At 41.7% G+C, this 18,122-nt stretch overlaps 1 protein-coding gene across 1 annotated transcript in view; it reads left to right on the top strand.

Annotated features, from left to right (window-relative positions):
• Positions 1–8,478, top strand: part of LOC141055619 (diacylglycerol kinase theta-like) — a 202,420-nt gene extending 193,942 nt beyond the window's left edge. The window contains exon 23 of the mRNA XM_073552263.1: positions 1,826–8,478. Coding sequence (XP_073408364.1) covers positions 1,826–1,930 — 105 coding nt within the window. The 3' untranslated portion in view covers positions 1,931–8,478. The remainder of the gene's footprint in view (positions 1–1,825) is intronic.
• The last annotated feature ends 9,644 nt before the right edge of the window (positions 8,479–18,122 follow it).

Here is an 18,122-nt window from a genome sequence, read left to right as displayed (position 1 = left end):
GAAAACAAATCCAGAAAATCACCTTGTCTGATTTGGCAAGATTTATTTTGCAAATTATGGTGGAAAATAAGTATTTGGTCATTAACAAAAGTTCTTCTCATTATTGTTATATCCTTTGTTGGCAGTGACAAAGGTCAAACGTTTTCTGTAAGTCTTCACAAGGTTGGCACACACAGTTGTTGGTATGTTGGCCCATTCCTCCATGCCATGTAGAACTCTTCTAGAGCAGTGATGTTTTGGGCCTGTTTTTCAAATCCCTCCAAAGGTTTTCTATGGGGTTGATATCTGGAGACTGACTAGGCCACTCCAGGACCTTCATATGCTTCTTATGAAGCCACTCCTTTGTAGCCCTGGCAGTGTGCTTGGGATCATTATCATGCTGAAAGACCCATCCAAGTTTCATCTTCAATGGCCCCATTCATTCTTTCATGTACACGGATCAGTCATCCTGGGCTCTTTGCAGAGAAGCAGCCCCAAAGCGTGATGTTGCCACCCCCATGCTACACAGTAGGTATGGTGTTCTTTGGATGTAACATTCTGTCTCCTCAAAACACGAGTTTTGTTTCTACCAAACAGTTCTACTTTGGTTTCATCAGACCATATGACATTCTCCCAGTACTCTTCTGAATAATCCAAGTTCTTTCTAGCAAACTTGAGACAGACCCAGACATGTATTGGCTTAAGCAGGGGTACACGTCTGGCACTGCAGGATCTGAGTCCTTGGAGGCGTAGTGTGTTACTGATGGTAGCCTTTGTTACGGTGGTCCCAGCTCTATGTAGGTCATTCACTAGGTCCCCATGTGTGGTTCTGGGATTTTTGCTCACCGTTCTTGTGAAAATTTTGACCCGATGGGGTGAGATCTTGCATGGAGCCCCAGATCGAGGGAGGATTATCAGTGGTCTTCTATGTCTTCCATTTTCTTATTATTTCTCACACAGTTGATTTCATCACACCAAGCTGCTTGCCTATTGCAGATTCAGTCTTCCCAGCCTGGTACAAGGCTTTTGTTTCTGGTGTCCTTCGACAGCTCTTTGGTCTTCACCATAGTGGAGTTTGGAGTGTGACTGTTTGAGGTTGTGGACAGGTGTCTTTTATACTGATAACAAGTTCAAACAGGTGCCATTACTACAGGTAATGAGTGGAGGACAGAGGAGCCTCTTAAAGAAGAAGTTACAGGTCTCTGAGAGCCAGAAATATTGCATGTTTTTTAGGCGACCAAATACTTATTTTCCACCATAATTTGCAAAATAAATCTTGCCAAATTGGACAAGATGATTTTCTGGATTTGTTTTCTCATTTTGACTCTCATAGTTGTGGTCTACCTATGATGTCAATTACAGGCCTCTCCTATTTTTAAGTGGGAGAACTTGCACAATTGGTGGCTGACTAAATACTTTTTCCCCACTGTACCTATATGAAAAGATAATCAACATACATGTTTTAATAATGTTGTCAATGAATGTTCTTTTAAAAGAAAGACCCGTTTAGGTTCTACTGCTCTTATCCCTTGGCATTGATTATTAGTGAGCGTGCCAAGTGCACAGGGAAATGATCTTTTCAGCATCTTTCTCGTTTGGATAATAGAGGGTGTCTGGAATCCTCTCTCTGATATCCAGTAGCATAAGAAGACCGGCACTCACTTGTTTGTTTTATGAAGAGCATGGAATAAAATCTACGAAATCTGCAAACTTACACCTGGGTGCTGGTCTTCTCATGTCCTTTGCAATGGGATGTTGCCAACCCTAAACACAAGCACCACGGCTTTTGATATCCAGTACATGTAAGTCATCGCATATATCTAATAGATTGTTTGTTTTGTTTTAGGTCCATATGCTAAAGAAATCTAAGCTGAAGCAGAAGAAAACCTCATCGAGCTCCAAAGAATCAAAAGGAGATCCTGTTACTCTCTCCAATGACAATGGAAGCTAAAAGCAAGAGTGCACACTGGAACTTCTCAGTAAAACACTGCTGTGCAGACCTGAGGCACTAGAGGACCAAGGTCCCATAAAATGCCTTCTGAGGGACCCTGCTACAGAATGCTACTTCCATAGTATACTTTTCTTGTGATGCAGTCCCTGCAGCTTCCAGTGACCGTTTTAGTAATAAAATAATCAGGGCTGTAGGCTTGTATCCATACCGTAGTACTGTAGATATTACTCTAGGGTTAACAGGTAGCGTCTGCATGCTACAACATGGCTGTCAGGGTGCATATGTGAACATTTGTGGCTTACACACTGTGCACTGGGTGATTATTTACTGTTGTGGTTATGCTTGGATGTATCAAGGGTAAATTGTGCTAGTCTCTCCCTTCGGTGATCACAATGTCCAAACACTTGAACCAGTAACCAAGTAGGAAGGGAGCCTGAACTGACCATTTAGTGACCCGCCTTATTAAACAGCTTGCAGGTTAACAATTCCCATACATGTTCTGTACTGTATTTAAAGCACTGTTTTTAGAACATATATTTGTATTCAGTGGTAATCGTAATATAATGAGTATTTTTTAAATATTTGAGTCACCCCCCAACAAAAAAGCTTTATCGGTATTTCCCTATTAGAATTTCGGCTATACGAGGAAAACTTGATTTTGCCAAGGATTATGTGATAGCTAAGACTTAAACAGATTTGAAAAGGAAGTGGCTTAGAATAAAGTTCCCATTTTTAGTGTGTGATTCTAGGAAGAATTTATTCCTTTCAATGTATTGCCACTGATGAAACATGTGTGATTACTTATTCAGCAACTGTGGACCATTTAGTAAGCTCTGCGCAATAGATTATTTTTATATTTATTCTAATTTAAACCTAGTGATCAGGTTTTACCAAAGTACCGTTTGTGTGACTGTGTTACGTAATTGTGCTGGTAACAATTTAATGTGTGTGTACAACAAAAGTCCATGTGTACGTCTGAGAGGTGTCCTACTAATCCTTCAGTAAGTGGGGAGTTCTATAGTCTTTGTACTTCTTAGTATGTGGTATTTTGACTATGATTTTATATTAGTTATCTGTTTACTACGTTTGCGGAAGCAAAGATTTTTTTTTATATATGTTTATATTGTAAAAATGAGTGGAAGGCTGTATTCATTGTGTTTAGACATGATGCTAGAATATTTTGTACAGAAAATGCTGCAGCAACATAATTTTACGTTATCCCTTCACTACCTAGGGGGAAATCAAGCCAAAGTTCAGAAGTGGGCATTTCAACCACATGTCTAAAGTACGCAGGCTTTGAACGTCCATTATGCAGCTACAAGCATTGATGTTTGGGAAAACAAAGCATTTTGCGTTATTTATCTATTGGCACATAAGCTTCAAATTACTCTTCATGTACCTATTAAAAATAGATACTATATGGAACATTAAGGCTGTGTGCCCACGATGCGATTTTTAAGCGTTTTTGCCGCGATTTTCGGCGCAAAAACGTTTAAAAATCGTGTACAGACCGCCCCCCATGCATTCCTATGGCATTCCACACATGCTGTGCTAATGCTGCGTTTTTTTCCGCGGCGGAATCGCATCGCGGAAAAAATCGCAGCATGATCTTTCTTTTGTGCGGAATCGCAAAGAATTGCCGCGATTCCGCACCCATAGGAATGCATGAGAACCGCTTACTTCCCGCATGTGGCTATGCCCACCATGCAGGAAGTTAAGCATCTCATGTGCGGTTGGTACCCACGGTGTGGAGGAGAGGAGACTGTCCTCCAGGCCCTGGGTACCATACCCCTGTAAAAAAAAGAATAAAAAATAAAAAATCGGCAAGGCCCTGTGATGACGTAGTCTTGCGTGACTCTAGCGGTCTCGCGAGATCGCTATAGTAATGCGAGATCAACGTCATCACAGGTCTCGCAAGGCATCGCTGGGAACGCTGAGGCCCGGGATGGCAGCGCGGGACGTCGGAAGGTAAATATACCCCGATTTTTTTATAATTTTTAACATTCTATCTTTTACTATTGATGCCGCATAGGCGGCCTCAATAGTAAAAAGCTGCTCACACTTGTCAAACACTATGTTTGACGAGTGTGACCAACCTGTCAATCACTTTCCAAGCGATGCTTCAAATCGCTTGGAAAGTGCTTGAATATCGCACGCGAAAATCGCGGTAAAAACGCGCGATTTCTGGGAAGGAGTCCGGTTTTTAGTGTCCGGAATAAAACGCTACGTGGGCACATAGCCTAAAAGTATTTCTAGATTAGGATATTGGCCTATAAATGTCTGCTTAATGTGTAACTGTACTTTTCTGACAATGGTTGATGCCTTAGCTCACAAGTTTTGGTCCTTGGGTGTTTTGGTCAATAGAAAGTTTTTTGCTACTTTTTTGAGTGCTTTTCAGTCCAAAATAATGCCTAATGCTGTGGGACATATTTATTAACTAGTGATGAGCAAGTGTACTCGTTGCTCTGGTTTTCCCGAGCATGCTCGGGTGTCCTCCAAGTATTTGGATTTCGTTGTCTCAGCTGCATCATGATTTGCGACTTGTAGACAGGCTGAATACATGTGGAGATTCCCTAACAAACAGGCATTCCCCACATGTATTCAAGCTGTGTAGTAGTCGCAAATCATGCAGCTGAGACAACGAAGTCCAAATACTCGGAGGACACCAGAGCATGCTCGGGAAAACCAACGACAAAAGCGATCTCGCTACGTTTGACAGGTAGCAGCAACCAGGCCCCCTGAGATCGCTGGTCGTGTCAGAATGACCTGGACATTTTTTGATCGTTGAGGTCCCACTGGGTAGCATGCATCGGTATGTTTGACATCTTACCAATGAATTCGTTAGCGAGTCAGAAGTGAGACACATAGACGTGGATTTGCATCGATTCAAGGTCAGAATCGTCAGAGTAGCTGCTATGTGACAGGGTCCCAACGACCGCCGACATCGTTACAAAGGTTGCTACGGGTTGCCGTATCGTTGCTGCGTTGTTGGGAAGATCTGACTGTATGGCATCTCACCAGTGACCACATGGCGACGCAGCAACGATCCCTACCAGGTCGTATCGTTGTCGGGATCGCTGTAGCGTCGCTGAGTGACGGGAGCTTAAATCTCCGAGCACGCCAAAATACTCAGAGGACACTCAAGCAATGAGTATACTCGCTCATCACTATTATTAACCACTTGTGTCAGAATTTAGAGCCATTGTTGGAGTGGCTTGAAGCTTGGCCAGCATTTAGACACATTTATGAATATGGCTTTTTAAAAATGTAACATAATTTTTGTGTTATCTTACTCAAGTGACATAAATATTCAAGAAAAACCTCTAGACATACTTAATTTGCATAAAGATTGTAATCCCCCATGCAACATTTTCATAAATTTGTCACAAATTAATGTGATTCCAGGAAAAGGGTATTTTATTTGGAAAAAAAAACACATTTTTGAGCTGATCTTTAGTCTCTCAAGAGAAGCAGAGCGAGGAGCGCCACTGATCAAAACTTCCGACATTTTTATATATTTCTAAATGGGCAATTACACTTTAAGTTCCGAGGCACTAATGACTTTATAGAAGCACCAAGGCTGAAATTAATAATTCTAAGGCAGGACGTGTGGTCATCCACGCGTGTAATTCCCATTCTTTAGCCTAGTGTAAGCTGAATGTTGTCAATGATCCAGTTAAATTGTAATGTAAATAAAGAAAATATAATTATTTATTGTAAAACAGAATAAAATCATTAGCTCAGTGCTAATTGTTAGAAAATATTTTTGTTTTTGTAAATAAAGAATATATACGGTAATCCATTTACACTGTGGAATAACTATTTTCTCTGTTTGGTGTACATTTTACAGAAACTTTCTTTTTAGGAGTAATTTGAAGTTATTCCAAACTTATAATTAATGTGAGGTTTGAGGTGCTAAACTTCTTACAACTATTATTGTCATGTGGAATCCAATGAATGGAGTCATTGTCTTGCATGTGCACTATGACCCTTAGGCTGTGTGCACACGCTGCGGTTTTGGCAGCTGCGGACCCGCAGCAGTTTCTGCTGCGGTGTACAGTACCATGATTCCCTATGGGAATCAAAAACCGCAGTGCAGACGGTGCGGAATTTTCCGCGCGGATTATCTGCGGTTTTCAATCCGCAGAAAGAAATGACATGTCAATTCTTTCTGCGGATTCTCCTGCGGTTTGCCATCTCCTCTATTGAGGAGATGAAAAACCGCAGGGCAAAACCGCAGAGCAATCCGCAGGTAAAACCGCAGGTATTTTGACCTGCAGATTTTACAAAATCTGCGCGGATGAATCCGCACCCCAATCCGCAGCGTGTGCACACAGCCTTATAATGGAGACCCCATTCTCCTAAACAGTAGGGACCCAGCATTTGGACACCAAGTGATTATACATTTATCACTTATATTAAAAGGTGGTAAATGTTCATTGGCCAACACCCTTAAAGCGAACCTGTCAGCTGTTTTGGATGCTATTAGATGCAGCCACTGCCTTTCAGGGCTTATCTACAGTATTCTATAATGCTGTAGATAAGCCCCCGGTCCGACCTGCAAGATAAGAAAAATAAGTTTTATTATACTCCGGAGCGTCCCGGTCTGATGGGCATCGCAGGTCCTGGTTCGGCGGCTCCCATCTTAATGCTTGCTTCATGGCTCCCCGGTATCATGCTTATACGCAGGTGTACACCTCTGCCCTGTTGAGGGCAGAGCAGTGTGCAGGCGCCGGGAAAGGTCAGAAAGGCCCAGCACCTGTGCACTGCAGTACTTTGGTCTGCCCTCAACAGGGCAGAGACGTACGCCTGCGCACAAGTGCGATGCCTGGGAGCCATGAAGCAAACAGGAGGGCGGCGTCGCAAGAAGATGGGAGATGCTGGACCCGGACCTGCGACACCCATCAGACCAGACCTTCACCCCCCTGGGTGAGTATAACAAAACTTATTTTCCTTATCTTGCAGGTCGGACCGGGGGCTTATCTACAACATTATAGAATGCTGTACATAAACCCTGGCCGTTTCTCATAGCGGCCAAATCTGATGACAGGTTCGCTTTAATCATTTGTCTATTCCAAGAAAAATAGCTCTTTTAAGCAGAAAAAAAAAATCGACATTTGGGGACTTTTTTTTTCTTAAATGCATGTATTTGCAGCTAAAAGTCATTATTAGACTTGGGTTTCTTTAAAAAAAAATTCTTGTTACAGGCCTTTTCTTTCTCAGCTGAGAGGAGTTCAGAACAACAGAAAAGCTAGTTCCCAACTTCCCAGACTGTTCTCAGTTAACTCATTCTGCAGCCAGCAATAGACAGTGCAATACACAGAGGCTATTGAAACAACGGGGCAAACTTTTTAATGAAACCCAATTGCAAAAAATCGTTTTTAGCCCTAAATATTTGTCTAGAAGTTTAAAAAATGTCCTGAAAGTTAGATATCCCTTTTAATTCATCATAACATTCTTACACAACATAATTTGTCTGTTAAATATTTAAAGTGATTGTTGTGACATCAGATACGGTTAAAACAATATTTTTATGGGAAAACCGCGTAAGCTGTAATCCAATATGTTGTGTGTAATGAATATAGCACATCATGAACAACGTGACTGACTAGTTGCATTATTTTTATTTTATATATTTTTTATTTTTTCTGTAATAACATTTTTTTTTTCTGTATAAATTGTGATTCAGAGTTTATTTTTAGGATTAAAATCGAATTAATATATTGTGAAATATGTAGCATAGCTTTAGTGAATACTCTAAGCTGCTGAATTTACCATTTGTAATAAAAATCTACTAAACAGCATGACAAATTCAAACCTTATATTTATGTAGTAATTTTCACTAGCCTCATCATTCCATTGTGCCTTCACATACCGAAAATTCAGATCTGCTGTTGTTGCAGCCGCCTGATATTACTTTGACGACCAGTAACTGTTCAGTGTTTTTAAATCTGTGTATCATTACATTTCATGCAGGCATCCATAGATACTTACAAGGAACATAGCTAGGAAAAAAGAATTAAATATGTCTTATATTTGGACTAGCCTGACTAGTTTTCTCATACTAGTAGATGACAACCCCCACCCCTTACCTACAAAAAGCTGAGGTCTAAGTAGTTCATAGGAATCCCCACTTTTGTGTAACGTTTTCTTAGAGCATCTGTCACTGTAAATTATTTTTGGATAAATTCCTTTGGAATAAATGTAAAATATATGCATATGTGATGGTTACAGTCTTAACTTGTGATCCTTCTGAAATAAATATTCCTAATGTAGGTCTAATCCAGTAAGTCTCGTCTACAGACCTCATTTTTCCTGCCAAGCGACTATAAGGAATATGGCTGTCCATGCCTTCACTAAATTAATCTACAAACTCCACCCTATAGATTAATTCTCTCACATAAAAACCAATTACCGTATATACTCAAGTATAAGCCGAGACCCCTAATTTAACCACAAAACTTGGAAAACTTATTGACTGGAGTAGAAGCCGAGGGTGGTGCTGCACAAGGGTTAATGGTGGTCCAAAAAGATGCTCCATAGATAAATACAGACCATATATTGCTGCTGCTGCTGCAATTAAAAAAAAATGACATACTCACCTCTCGTCGCTGGGGGCCAGATGCCGGTGTCCTGAGCAGGCAGGGACACCGGCGCGCTATGTGGGCCAGGTGCTGGTGTTGCCGCTTGCTCAGGCCCCCGGCACTGGCGATATTCACCTGTCCCCGTTCCATCGCCGCACCCCGCTCTGTCTGCCGGGTCTCTGCAGTAACGTTCAGCAGAGAGCGCACACTGACTACGTCATCATGCACTCTGACTTGAACGTCACAGTCAGAGGACAGAGCGGTGCGCAGCGGTGGAGCGGGGACAGGTGAATATTGCACTGCTCCCCGTCCTCCCCCTGTCATACTCACCTACTCCTGGCACACGGTCTCTGCAGCCCCTGCTTCCACGGTCTTGGTGCCACAGCTCTTCCAGGTTTCAGCAGTCATGTGATACCGCTCATTAAAGTCATGAATATGTGCATATTCATGACTTTAATGAGCGGTACCACTTGACTGCTGAACGCAGGAAGAGCCGGGGCGCCAAGACCATGGGAGAAGCAGGGGCTGCAGAGACCGTGCACCAGGAGGGGGTAAGTATGATCTGACACCAGCGCTCCCCTGCCGACCCCCGGTATATGACTCGAGTATAAGCCGAGACAAGCACTTTCAGCCTTTAAAAATGGGCTGAAAATCTTGGCTTATACTCAAGTATATACGGTACTCATTTGCACCAGATTAACATCCCTTGTTTCAGAAAATATAATTTAAGACAGTGGGCAAACTTTAAGCTTGTGGGTCGCAAACAATGTCTGATATCACTCGCCCTTCCTTTTGTCCAACTCTCCTCCGTTGTGCCGGTCTTTAATTACATTCTCCATCAATGATGTCACTAATACAGTGCTCAACACTACTGCAGGCAATTACTGATTTCAGCAGCTTGTCTTGTGTATATCAGTAGAGCTGCTGAGCTCAATGATTGGCTGCAGTGGTCATGTACGCTGTAATCATGACATCACTACTGCTTCCAAAATGGAGAGCTGGCACTGCATTGAGGGTGGTAAGTGCTTTCTGAGTTTGTTGTTTTGCAAGTGTTTTAAAGGAATTTATCAATGAGATCAATGCTCCTAAGCCAAATTGGTATTTAGGTCATAAAATATGAGAATCACCGATTTCTAGGTTTCATTTTTATCCAGCTTTCTGATATCTGCAGAAAAATCAATATTTATATGTAAATGAGCTGTTCCAGACTATGGGCCTGACACGTTTCCGCATGATACTCTGCCTCCAGAGCTTATAATGAAGGGGAAGTTACCAGTGTGATGTGAAATGGCTGATCTCACTGCAGAGCAGTGTGTGATTATACCTGACACATCTGCATTTTCCTCTCATCTTCAGCTTCCAGCTCATAGGTAGACAGTGTTGCAATACAGCAGAGCTGTGAGAGCTGCAGCAAATGTGTTTTGTCTTCTTACAAATTCAAATTTACTGCACTGTGTTAGTTCATGTCTCACACTGGTAACACAGCCCTTTCTTAAAAATAAGCACTAGAGGTAGATTCTCATGCAGATCAGTGTTTGATCCATATTCTTTAATGGCTAATTTACAAGGTATCATTTTATTCAACTTCCTACGACCTAAATGCCCATATATAGATGGCTTACAAGGGTTGATCCTACAGAGAGATTCCCTTTAATCGTTTAAGTTTTTAAATGTGAAAAACCCTTTAAATTTATTTATTTTACTCATTGATATAGCACCATTAATTTCACAGCGCTTTTCACACATTATTGACACTGTCCCCAATGGGGCTCACAATCTAAATTCCCTGTCAGTACGTCTTTGAAATGTGGGAGGTGGGAGGAAATTGGAGAACCCGGAGGAAACCCACGCAAACATGGGGAGAACAAACTCCTTGCAGATGTTGTCCTTGGTGGGATTTGAACCCAGGGGTGCAAGGCTGCAGTGCTAACCATTGAGCCAACTTGCCGCCAATGTATCCTAATATGGGCCAAAGGGATTTTTTGGGCCCCTTAGACTCCATTACTGGGATGCAATGACAACCCCATCACGCAATATAATAATGCCTCTGATCTATTGATCAAGAAACATCCTTCTTTATCCTTCTTCCTGCAGTCATTTATTTCCAGGCAGACTAAACATGTATAGTGGGCCTCCAACCACACCGTTTCACCTCTATACCGGGCTGTGGGTAGAGGATTTACCCACATAGGAGAGAACTTCAGGTGGGTTACCCAGATCTTGACAACTCTTGCTTTGTTGTATGTATTCTTATGCACAGGTGCTAAAAAAAAGTCACAAGCTACCAAAGTGGAAGTGGCACTGTAACTGCGACAACTGCTGTGTTACTAGGAAACCACATGTTAATATACTGTCATGAAAATATCCTTAAGGGGGTTGTTCACTACCTTAGCAGTCCTTTTTTAAAGATGTAGTAGTCCCCCTTCTAAATTAAAATAAGATACCAGGTTTCCCATTAAATTGTATTGTCTATGTAGTGGACAACACTTTAAAGCCAGGTGAAGTCTGAATTAAGAAATGAAAGGGTCCCTATATTGGACACTAATTCTGAACTTTTCCTCCGTTTGCCATACAGTTGGATGCCAGAGGTTGACCCTTTATATTAGTAGGATAACCGACCGAAAACCCTGAAATAGGTTTGTTCCCATGAAGTCTTGTATGTGACACATCGGGGGTGCAATAGTGGCTCCTTTATTAAGTACCTAACATAAACCTCAGTGACCCTTTAGGCCATGTTGCACTTTATTTTGCCTGTCAACTGCAATACATTGTACCAGACACAAACCACTGTAAGGATTTTAGTAGTTTATATATTGGGGATTTAGTCTATTTTTTCATGGCAAACTTGATTTGCATTAGCTTGTGTATGAGGCGCAGTGTTCTCCAAGCACCTTAAACCTATCCCGCATATATATTTATCTGTTCAGGGTGTTGCATTGGTGGTTGGTCATTATTAATACACTTTAAAGCAATATTGTCGTGTTTTCTAACCAACACTGACTGCTGTATAAGCTGGCATACTTCACATACTATAACCCTGCCACTGTGCCATTGTTGTGTTTTATGCTGCCTTCATCTTTTTTTGTGTATATGCACTTACGGGGATCTGGTAAGCAAACGTGGTTATTAAGTCATGGGCAGGATGCTATGTGTCTCGCAGAGATCTTTACAAAGGGCCCCCTGTTGTCAATGATGATTGGTTCTAATCAAGGCAGAGCGGTTGTGCCAACAGCGAGGAGAGCATGGCTAATCAGCACTGCAGCCATGTCCGATGACTAGTGAGAGCCGCATTTAGTGTATTTATAATGTGTTATCCGAGCATGCTCGGGTGCTAACCAAGTGACTTCGGAGTGCTGAAAAAAATATGTTCAAGTCTCCGACGCTGCATATTCCGCAGCTGTTCGACAGTAACAACAAATGTGGGGATTGCCCACCAAACAAGCACGGGGACTCAAACATAAGATTCGAGCACGCCGAAGTCACTGTTAGACCCCGAGCATGCTCGGATAACATCTTGTCGGAGCACGTTCACTCATCACTAGTCAGAATCATCTACCATCTCAACCTGCCAATTTCATTACCTGGGACTTTTGAGCCCTATAGCAACCTGCATGGGATTTTAATAACCGCATTATTTTGTCAGGTTGCCTTTTTAGTGTATCTCACACGTTTACTTGTGGTTTAAGCTTGAAGATCAACTTCTCTTGGCGTTACCCGTGTCTACCTTGCTATCCTCTTTGTGTTGAACTATACAAGTTTTTCAATTTTGTTTCTGAAGTGTAAAGTTTTGTATTTAAAAGCGTTCCGCTTTAGTAGGACTCAAGCAGAAAGACTGTATTTTTTTGCAAGACTGCTTCTATCTATGTACATGTTTTTTGTATTAATTTGCACTGATTTCAGTCCTATATTGAGTGTATATCAGATCTATATTAAATATTCCGTGACAAATGCAATTTGTTGTCAGTGTTTAAATCAAGTTTTGGTAACACTATATAAGTCTACAGTACTTTGACTTATTTCAATAATTAATTTAATGAATTTGAAACAGGTATTTTTGCTGCTAAAATATAAAAGTTTTACCTTCTGTCTTGTTTGGTGTGTATTTCTTGTGCATGTAATTCTTCCAGATCTGTTTACTATACAATCATTTTCTAAATGGCAAAAGATTATGAAAGACTGACTTGTACTAAAAAATAAAAAAATAGCCTGTGACCTTTCAGACATCGGTGCTTTTTCAGGTGTAAAAAAAATACCAATTTCAGTCTTTTGTATTTGATTTTCATTAGTGTTTGACCAGTGTCAGTTTTTACCATCAGTTTTCCCGTAAGCAACCAAAAACTGATGGGGGTTTCTCAAGCTTCAAACATACATTACAAACTGACCGCACTAGATTATCATTCATGTGCTAAGTTTTTCACTGACTCCTAGGCATCGATTCATGAAGACGAGGGATTTTCGCGTCAGCCTCGATGAGAGGACATGTAAGATTCACATGTTTCTGATTTATCAAGATCACACTTCTTAATGAATCAGGAGCCTCTCACAGGAGTCCTCAAATGGAGTAAGATTTTTGGCGTAAGGAACACCATAGCTTGTTATGAATTTGACGAGCTGTGGGGTCATGCCCCCATTTTCAGAGAGCTGGTAGAAACTAGGGTTAAAAAAAGTTACAAAATGTTTTCCCAACTTGAAGATTTTTCAAAGCAAGATTGCTTTGATGAATTGCGACCATAGACTTGAATTGGTGAGTTTGATCTGGGCTAGTATCAAAAACTGACCTCTTCATTTTTTGGTGACTACTCAGTCCACAAAAAACTCTGACATGTGAATAGCCCCTGGGTAAAAAGATCGAACGCATATGTGAAAAACTGGTGTCTGAATGAGGCCCCTCTCTATATATCCTATCCTACATATAAAAACACTTGGCATGTTTTCAATATTTTGGGGGGTTTTACATTAAAGAGAACCTGTCATGTTAAAAACCGCTATTAAGCTGCTGATGTGCGATTTAATCTGCAGGCTAATAGTGTTGTAAAGCCGTGCAGCTGCCTCAGTGAAAGCGCCGCTGCCGGGAGGAAATTAATTTAAAGTGAACCTGTCATCAGGATTTTGCTAAGTAAACTACAGGCATTGCAGGTTGGCGCTTTTACACTGATTAAAATGATACTTGTGTTGAAGAAATCCGGCTTTGCGGCTCTTGTTTTATCTGTGTTTGCAGCTTTGAGTTAGAGATACTTATGCTCCGGGACGTGCCTGTGGATAGGTCCTTTTTTTTTTTTCTCGGTGCTCTGGCCTCATCGTCATCATTGTGGACTTAAATGACAACTCACTGAACCTTCATTGACTAGCCTCCTATTTTAAATAATGCGCCTGTGCTTTTGCTCCAACAAAATGGTGGCGGCGCATGCGCAGTAGCATCTATGGGAAAGCTATGCTCTCAATCTGTATATGTGCTGCCCACTGTGTTCCAAGGACTGCTGTGGGATCGTTGCTATGTTCAGCGGTGACTATTTCATCGTCTTGTGTGCGCTCCCACACTGGTGCTTGGAACATAGTGGGCAGCGCATGTGCGCAATTTGAGAGCATCGTTTGCTAATAGATGCTACTGCGCATATGCTGCTGTGTGTATACAAGCTGTGTAATACTCTCCACTTTTTTGGTTGAAAACAATGAGGAGAGCATCAAATAGGGGAAATAAATTGGGTATAGTAGTACAAAGCAGTATGTGCTGTAAAAAAAAAAAATCCTAAGAATTTATGAAATGTCTGTTCTATTCCTGATGTAAGGATATGGGCTTTTAGTTGAGATGAATCTGTGCTGCACTTTATGTACATGCTCAGTAGTGACCAGTGCTGTGGGGTCTGAGTCATGTAGTCTGGAGTCAGCCTGCTACGTGCCCAAATGACACACCTTCCTCAGGTGCACGGAGGCGTCAGGACGTTCTGCGTAATTTCGTAGGCATAAGTACCGCTGGAAAAAAAGTGAAGCCAGAACAAGTTGAGGTGGTTTTTGATTGGTTGGCTGAGAGTGCCTTCAGTTCTTTTGCTTGGTCTTCCACCCAGGGCTGTGGAGTCAGAGTCGTGGAGTCGGAGTCAGTGCTCATTTTGGTGGAGTTGGAGTCGGTATAAAATGGACTGACTCCGACTCCTAAAATACATAAAAAATTGGGTACAGTAGTTCAATGCAGAATATGCTGAATATTTTTTCATAGGAATTTGGGAAAGTTATGAAATGTCCTATAAATGACTGTTCTATTCCTGATCTAAGGCTACATTCACACACAGCGTTTTTCCTGCGGTTTTTGAGGATACGTTTTTCAGTTGCAAAAGCAGATCAGCTTTTTAAAAAACCGCATCACCTGAAAGGTTTTTGAGCTCATAGCTAATGTTTTCAATAGCAAAAGCAGATTAGAAATCTGCTCTATCTATATATCCATTTATCCATATCTGTCTATATCATATCTGTACCAAAAAGAATGAAAGCCGGATAGCACACAGACTAACACTCCTTTTTTTAGCACCAGTCAGGTACACCTCATAGCTGCCCAAAAGGACGCCCAGGACAGGCATTGCTCGTCTTCAGTAACATCAACATCAACTGATAGTTGGAATAAATAGACTGCATTCATCACCACATCTTCTTAATGTGCAGGCTTTATTTTCAAGTGTAGGGGTGTGCAGTATGAGGTTCTGCAGCAGCTGAGGTGTGCAGTATGAAATTCTGCGGAACAGCATGAGGTTCTGCCCCCCCCCCCAGGTTTGATCCTGGCTACGACCATAGTGTGAATGTAGCCTGAGGATCTAGGCTTTATCTTAGCCGAGATAAGTCATAGTGTGTGTGTATATATACACAGTACAGACCAAAAGTTTGGACGCACCTCAATCAAAGCGTTTTCTTTATTTTCTTGACTATGTAAATTGTAGATTCATTCTGAAGGCATCAAAACTATGAATTAACACATGTGGAATTATATAATTAACAAAAAAGTGTGAAACAACTGAAAATACTGTATGTCTTATATTCTAGGTTCTTCAAAGTAGCCACCTTTTGCTTTGATTTCTGCTTTGCACACTCTTGGCATTCTCTTGATGAGCTTCAAGAGGTAGTCACCGGAAATGGTTTTCACTTCACAGGTGTGTCCTGTGGGAAGTGGGTTTCTTGGCTTATAAATGAGGTTGGGACCATCAGTTGTGTTGTGCAGAAGTCTGGTGGATACACAGGTGATAGTCCTACTGAATAGACTGTTAGAATTTGTATTATGGCAAGAAAAAAGCAGCTGAGTAAAGAAAAACGAGTGGCCATCATTACTTTAAGAAATGAAGGTTAGTCAGTCCGAAAAATTGGGAAAACTTTGAAAGTGTCCCCAAGTGCATTGGCAAAAACCATCAAGCGCTACAAAGAAACTGGCTCACATGAGGACCGCCCCAGGAAAGGAAGACCAAGAGTCACCTCTGCTGCGGAGGATAAGTTCATCCTAGTCACCAGCCTCAGAAATTGCAGGTTAACAGCAGCTCCGAATAGAGACCAGGTCAATGCCACACAGAGTTCTAGCAGCAGACGCATCTCTACAACAACTGTTAAGAGGAGACTTTGTGCAGCAGGCCTTCATGGTAAAATAGCTGCTAGGAAACCACTGCTAAGGACAGGCAACAAGCAGAAGAGACTTGTTTGGGCTAGAGAACACAAGGAATGGACATTAGACCAGTGGAAATCTGTACTTTGGTCTGATGAGTCCAAATTTGAGATCTTTGGTTCCAACCACCATGTCTTTGTGCGACGCAGAAAAGGTAAACGGATGGACTCTACATGCCTGATTCCCACGGTGAAGCATGGAGGAGGAGGTGTGATGGTGCTTTGCTGGTGACACTGTTGGGGATTTATTCAAAATTGAAGGCATACTGAACCAGCATGGCTACCACAGCATCTTGCAGCGGCATGCTATTATACCATCCGGTTTGTGTTTAGTTGGACCATCATTTATTTTTCAACCGGACAATGGCCTCAAACACACCTCCAGGCTGTGTAAGGGCTATTTGACCAAGAAGGAGAGTGATGGGGTGCTACACCAGATGACCTGGCCTCCACAGTCAACAGACCTGAACCCAATCGAGATGGTTTGGGGTGAGCTGTACCGCAGAGTGAAGGCAAAAGGGCCAACAAGTGCTAAGAATCTCTAGGAACTCCTTCAAGACTGTTGGAAGACCATTTCTGGTGACTACCACTTGAAGCTCATCAAGAGAATGCCAAGAGTGTGCAAAGCAGTAATCAAAGCAAAAGGTGGCTACTTTGAAGAATCTAGAATATAAGACATATTTTCAGTTGTTTCACACTTTAATTATATAATTCCACATGTGTTAGTTCATTGTTTTGATGCCTTCAGAATGAATCTACAATTTTCATAGTCATGAAAATAAAGAAAACTCTTTGAATGAGAAGGTGTGTCCAAACTTTGGTCTGTACCGTATACATGTACATGTATACAGTGTATTACATATTTACAATTTTTATTAGTTTTTTTCTAAAGTTCTAAAGTTGTATTCCAATAAATAGATATTATGTTCTATCTAAATATCTTGATTATTGGATCATAGAAATGATTAAATGTCTGATGTTCACATTGTACTACAATACATTTTTCACTTAAATATAAGCAATATATGTGGGAGTCAGAGTGTTGGAGTCAGAGTTGGTGTAAGGGAAATTGAGGAGTCGGAGTCGCAGGTTTGGCTTACCGACTCCACAGCCCTGCTTCCACCCGGTCCCCTTCTGAAAGCGCAAATTTTGCTCCTGCGGCCCATGGGCATCTGTCTTCCACCTCACCCCCTTGCAGTCACTTCTGCTTTTTGGTGACTGCTGGCTGTGGTTCCGTAGTCCATTCACTTAGACCTGGCCAACAATTGGAAGAAATTGAGTGCACTGATGCCCAATCACTTGTAGTGAAGTCAGTGCACCACCGCAACACATCTCTGATGATGATGAAACGTGTGAAGTGCTGCAGCTTTCTGCTGTAGTCTGGCAATGAGGGCAGGGTTGAGGATTGAGTGAAACAGAATGCAGAGGATTATTGTTAGTACATTTTTTTAGAGCTCCAGTGATTCCATGGTGCTATATATGAAGAGAGGTTACATACAAAACACACAAATTACAATGAACAAACTAATAGAGACAGGTACAGAGGGGTTCTGATCCTATTCTTGCAGCTTTGCATTCTACAGAATGGGGAAGCGGATAGTAGGTTCGGGTGCTGCAGCAGCTCTTGTGTTGGTGAGATGGCAGCGAGGCCATTGTAGGTAGTAAGCTGTTCTGAAGACATGGGTTTTCAAGACCTGTTTGAAATTTCAGAATGTATGGGATAATCGGACATTTTGGGCCACAAAATTCTACAGGATACTTAGAAGTTTGCAGGCGATTTGATAAGGAACGTATGATTGTTGAGGAGAGAAGGATGTCTTGGGAGGACCAGAAATTACAAAGTGGGAGATATCATAAAAGTAGTTCAGAGATATATTGGGGAGACAGATTATGGACAGCTTCGTAGGTCAGTGTTAGTAGCTTGAAGTGGATACACTATGGAACTGGGAGACAATGAGAGGATTAGCAGAGGGGAG

Source organism: Dendrobates tinctorius, unplaced genomic scaffold (genome assembly GCF_039654945.1).
Source record: "Dendrobates tinctorius isolate UK_male_01 unplaced genomic scaffold, ASM3965494v1 ptg000189l, whole genome shotgun sequence".
Lineage (NCBI taxonomy): Eukaryota > Metazoa > Chordata > Amphibia > Anura > Dendrobatidae > Dendrobates > Dendrobates tinctorius.
The sequence above is the reverse complement of the archived record's forward strand: the minus strand, read 5'-3'. Positions and strand labels throughout refer to the sequence as shown.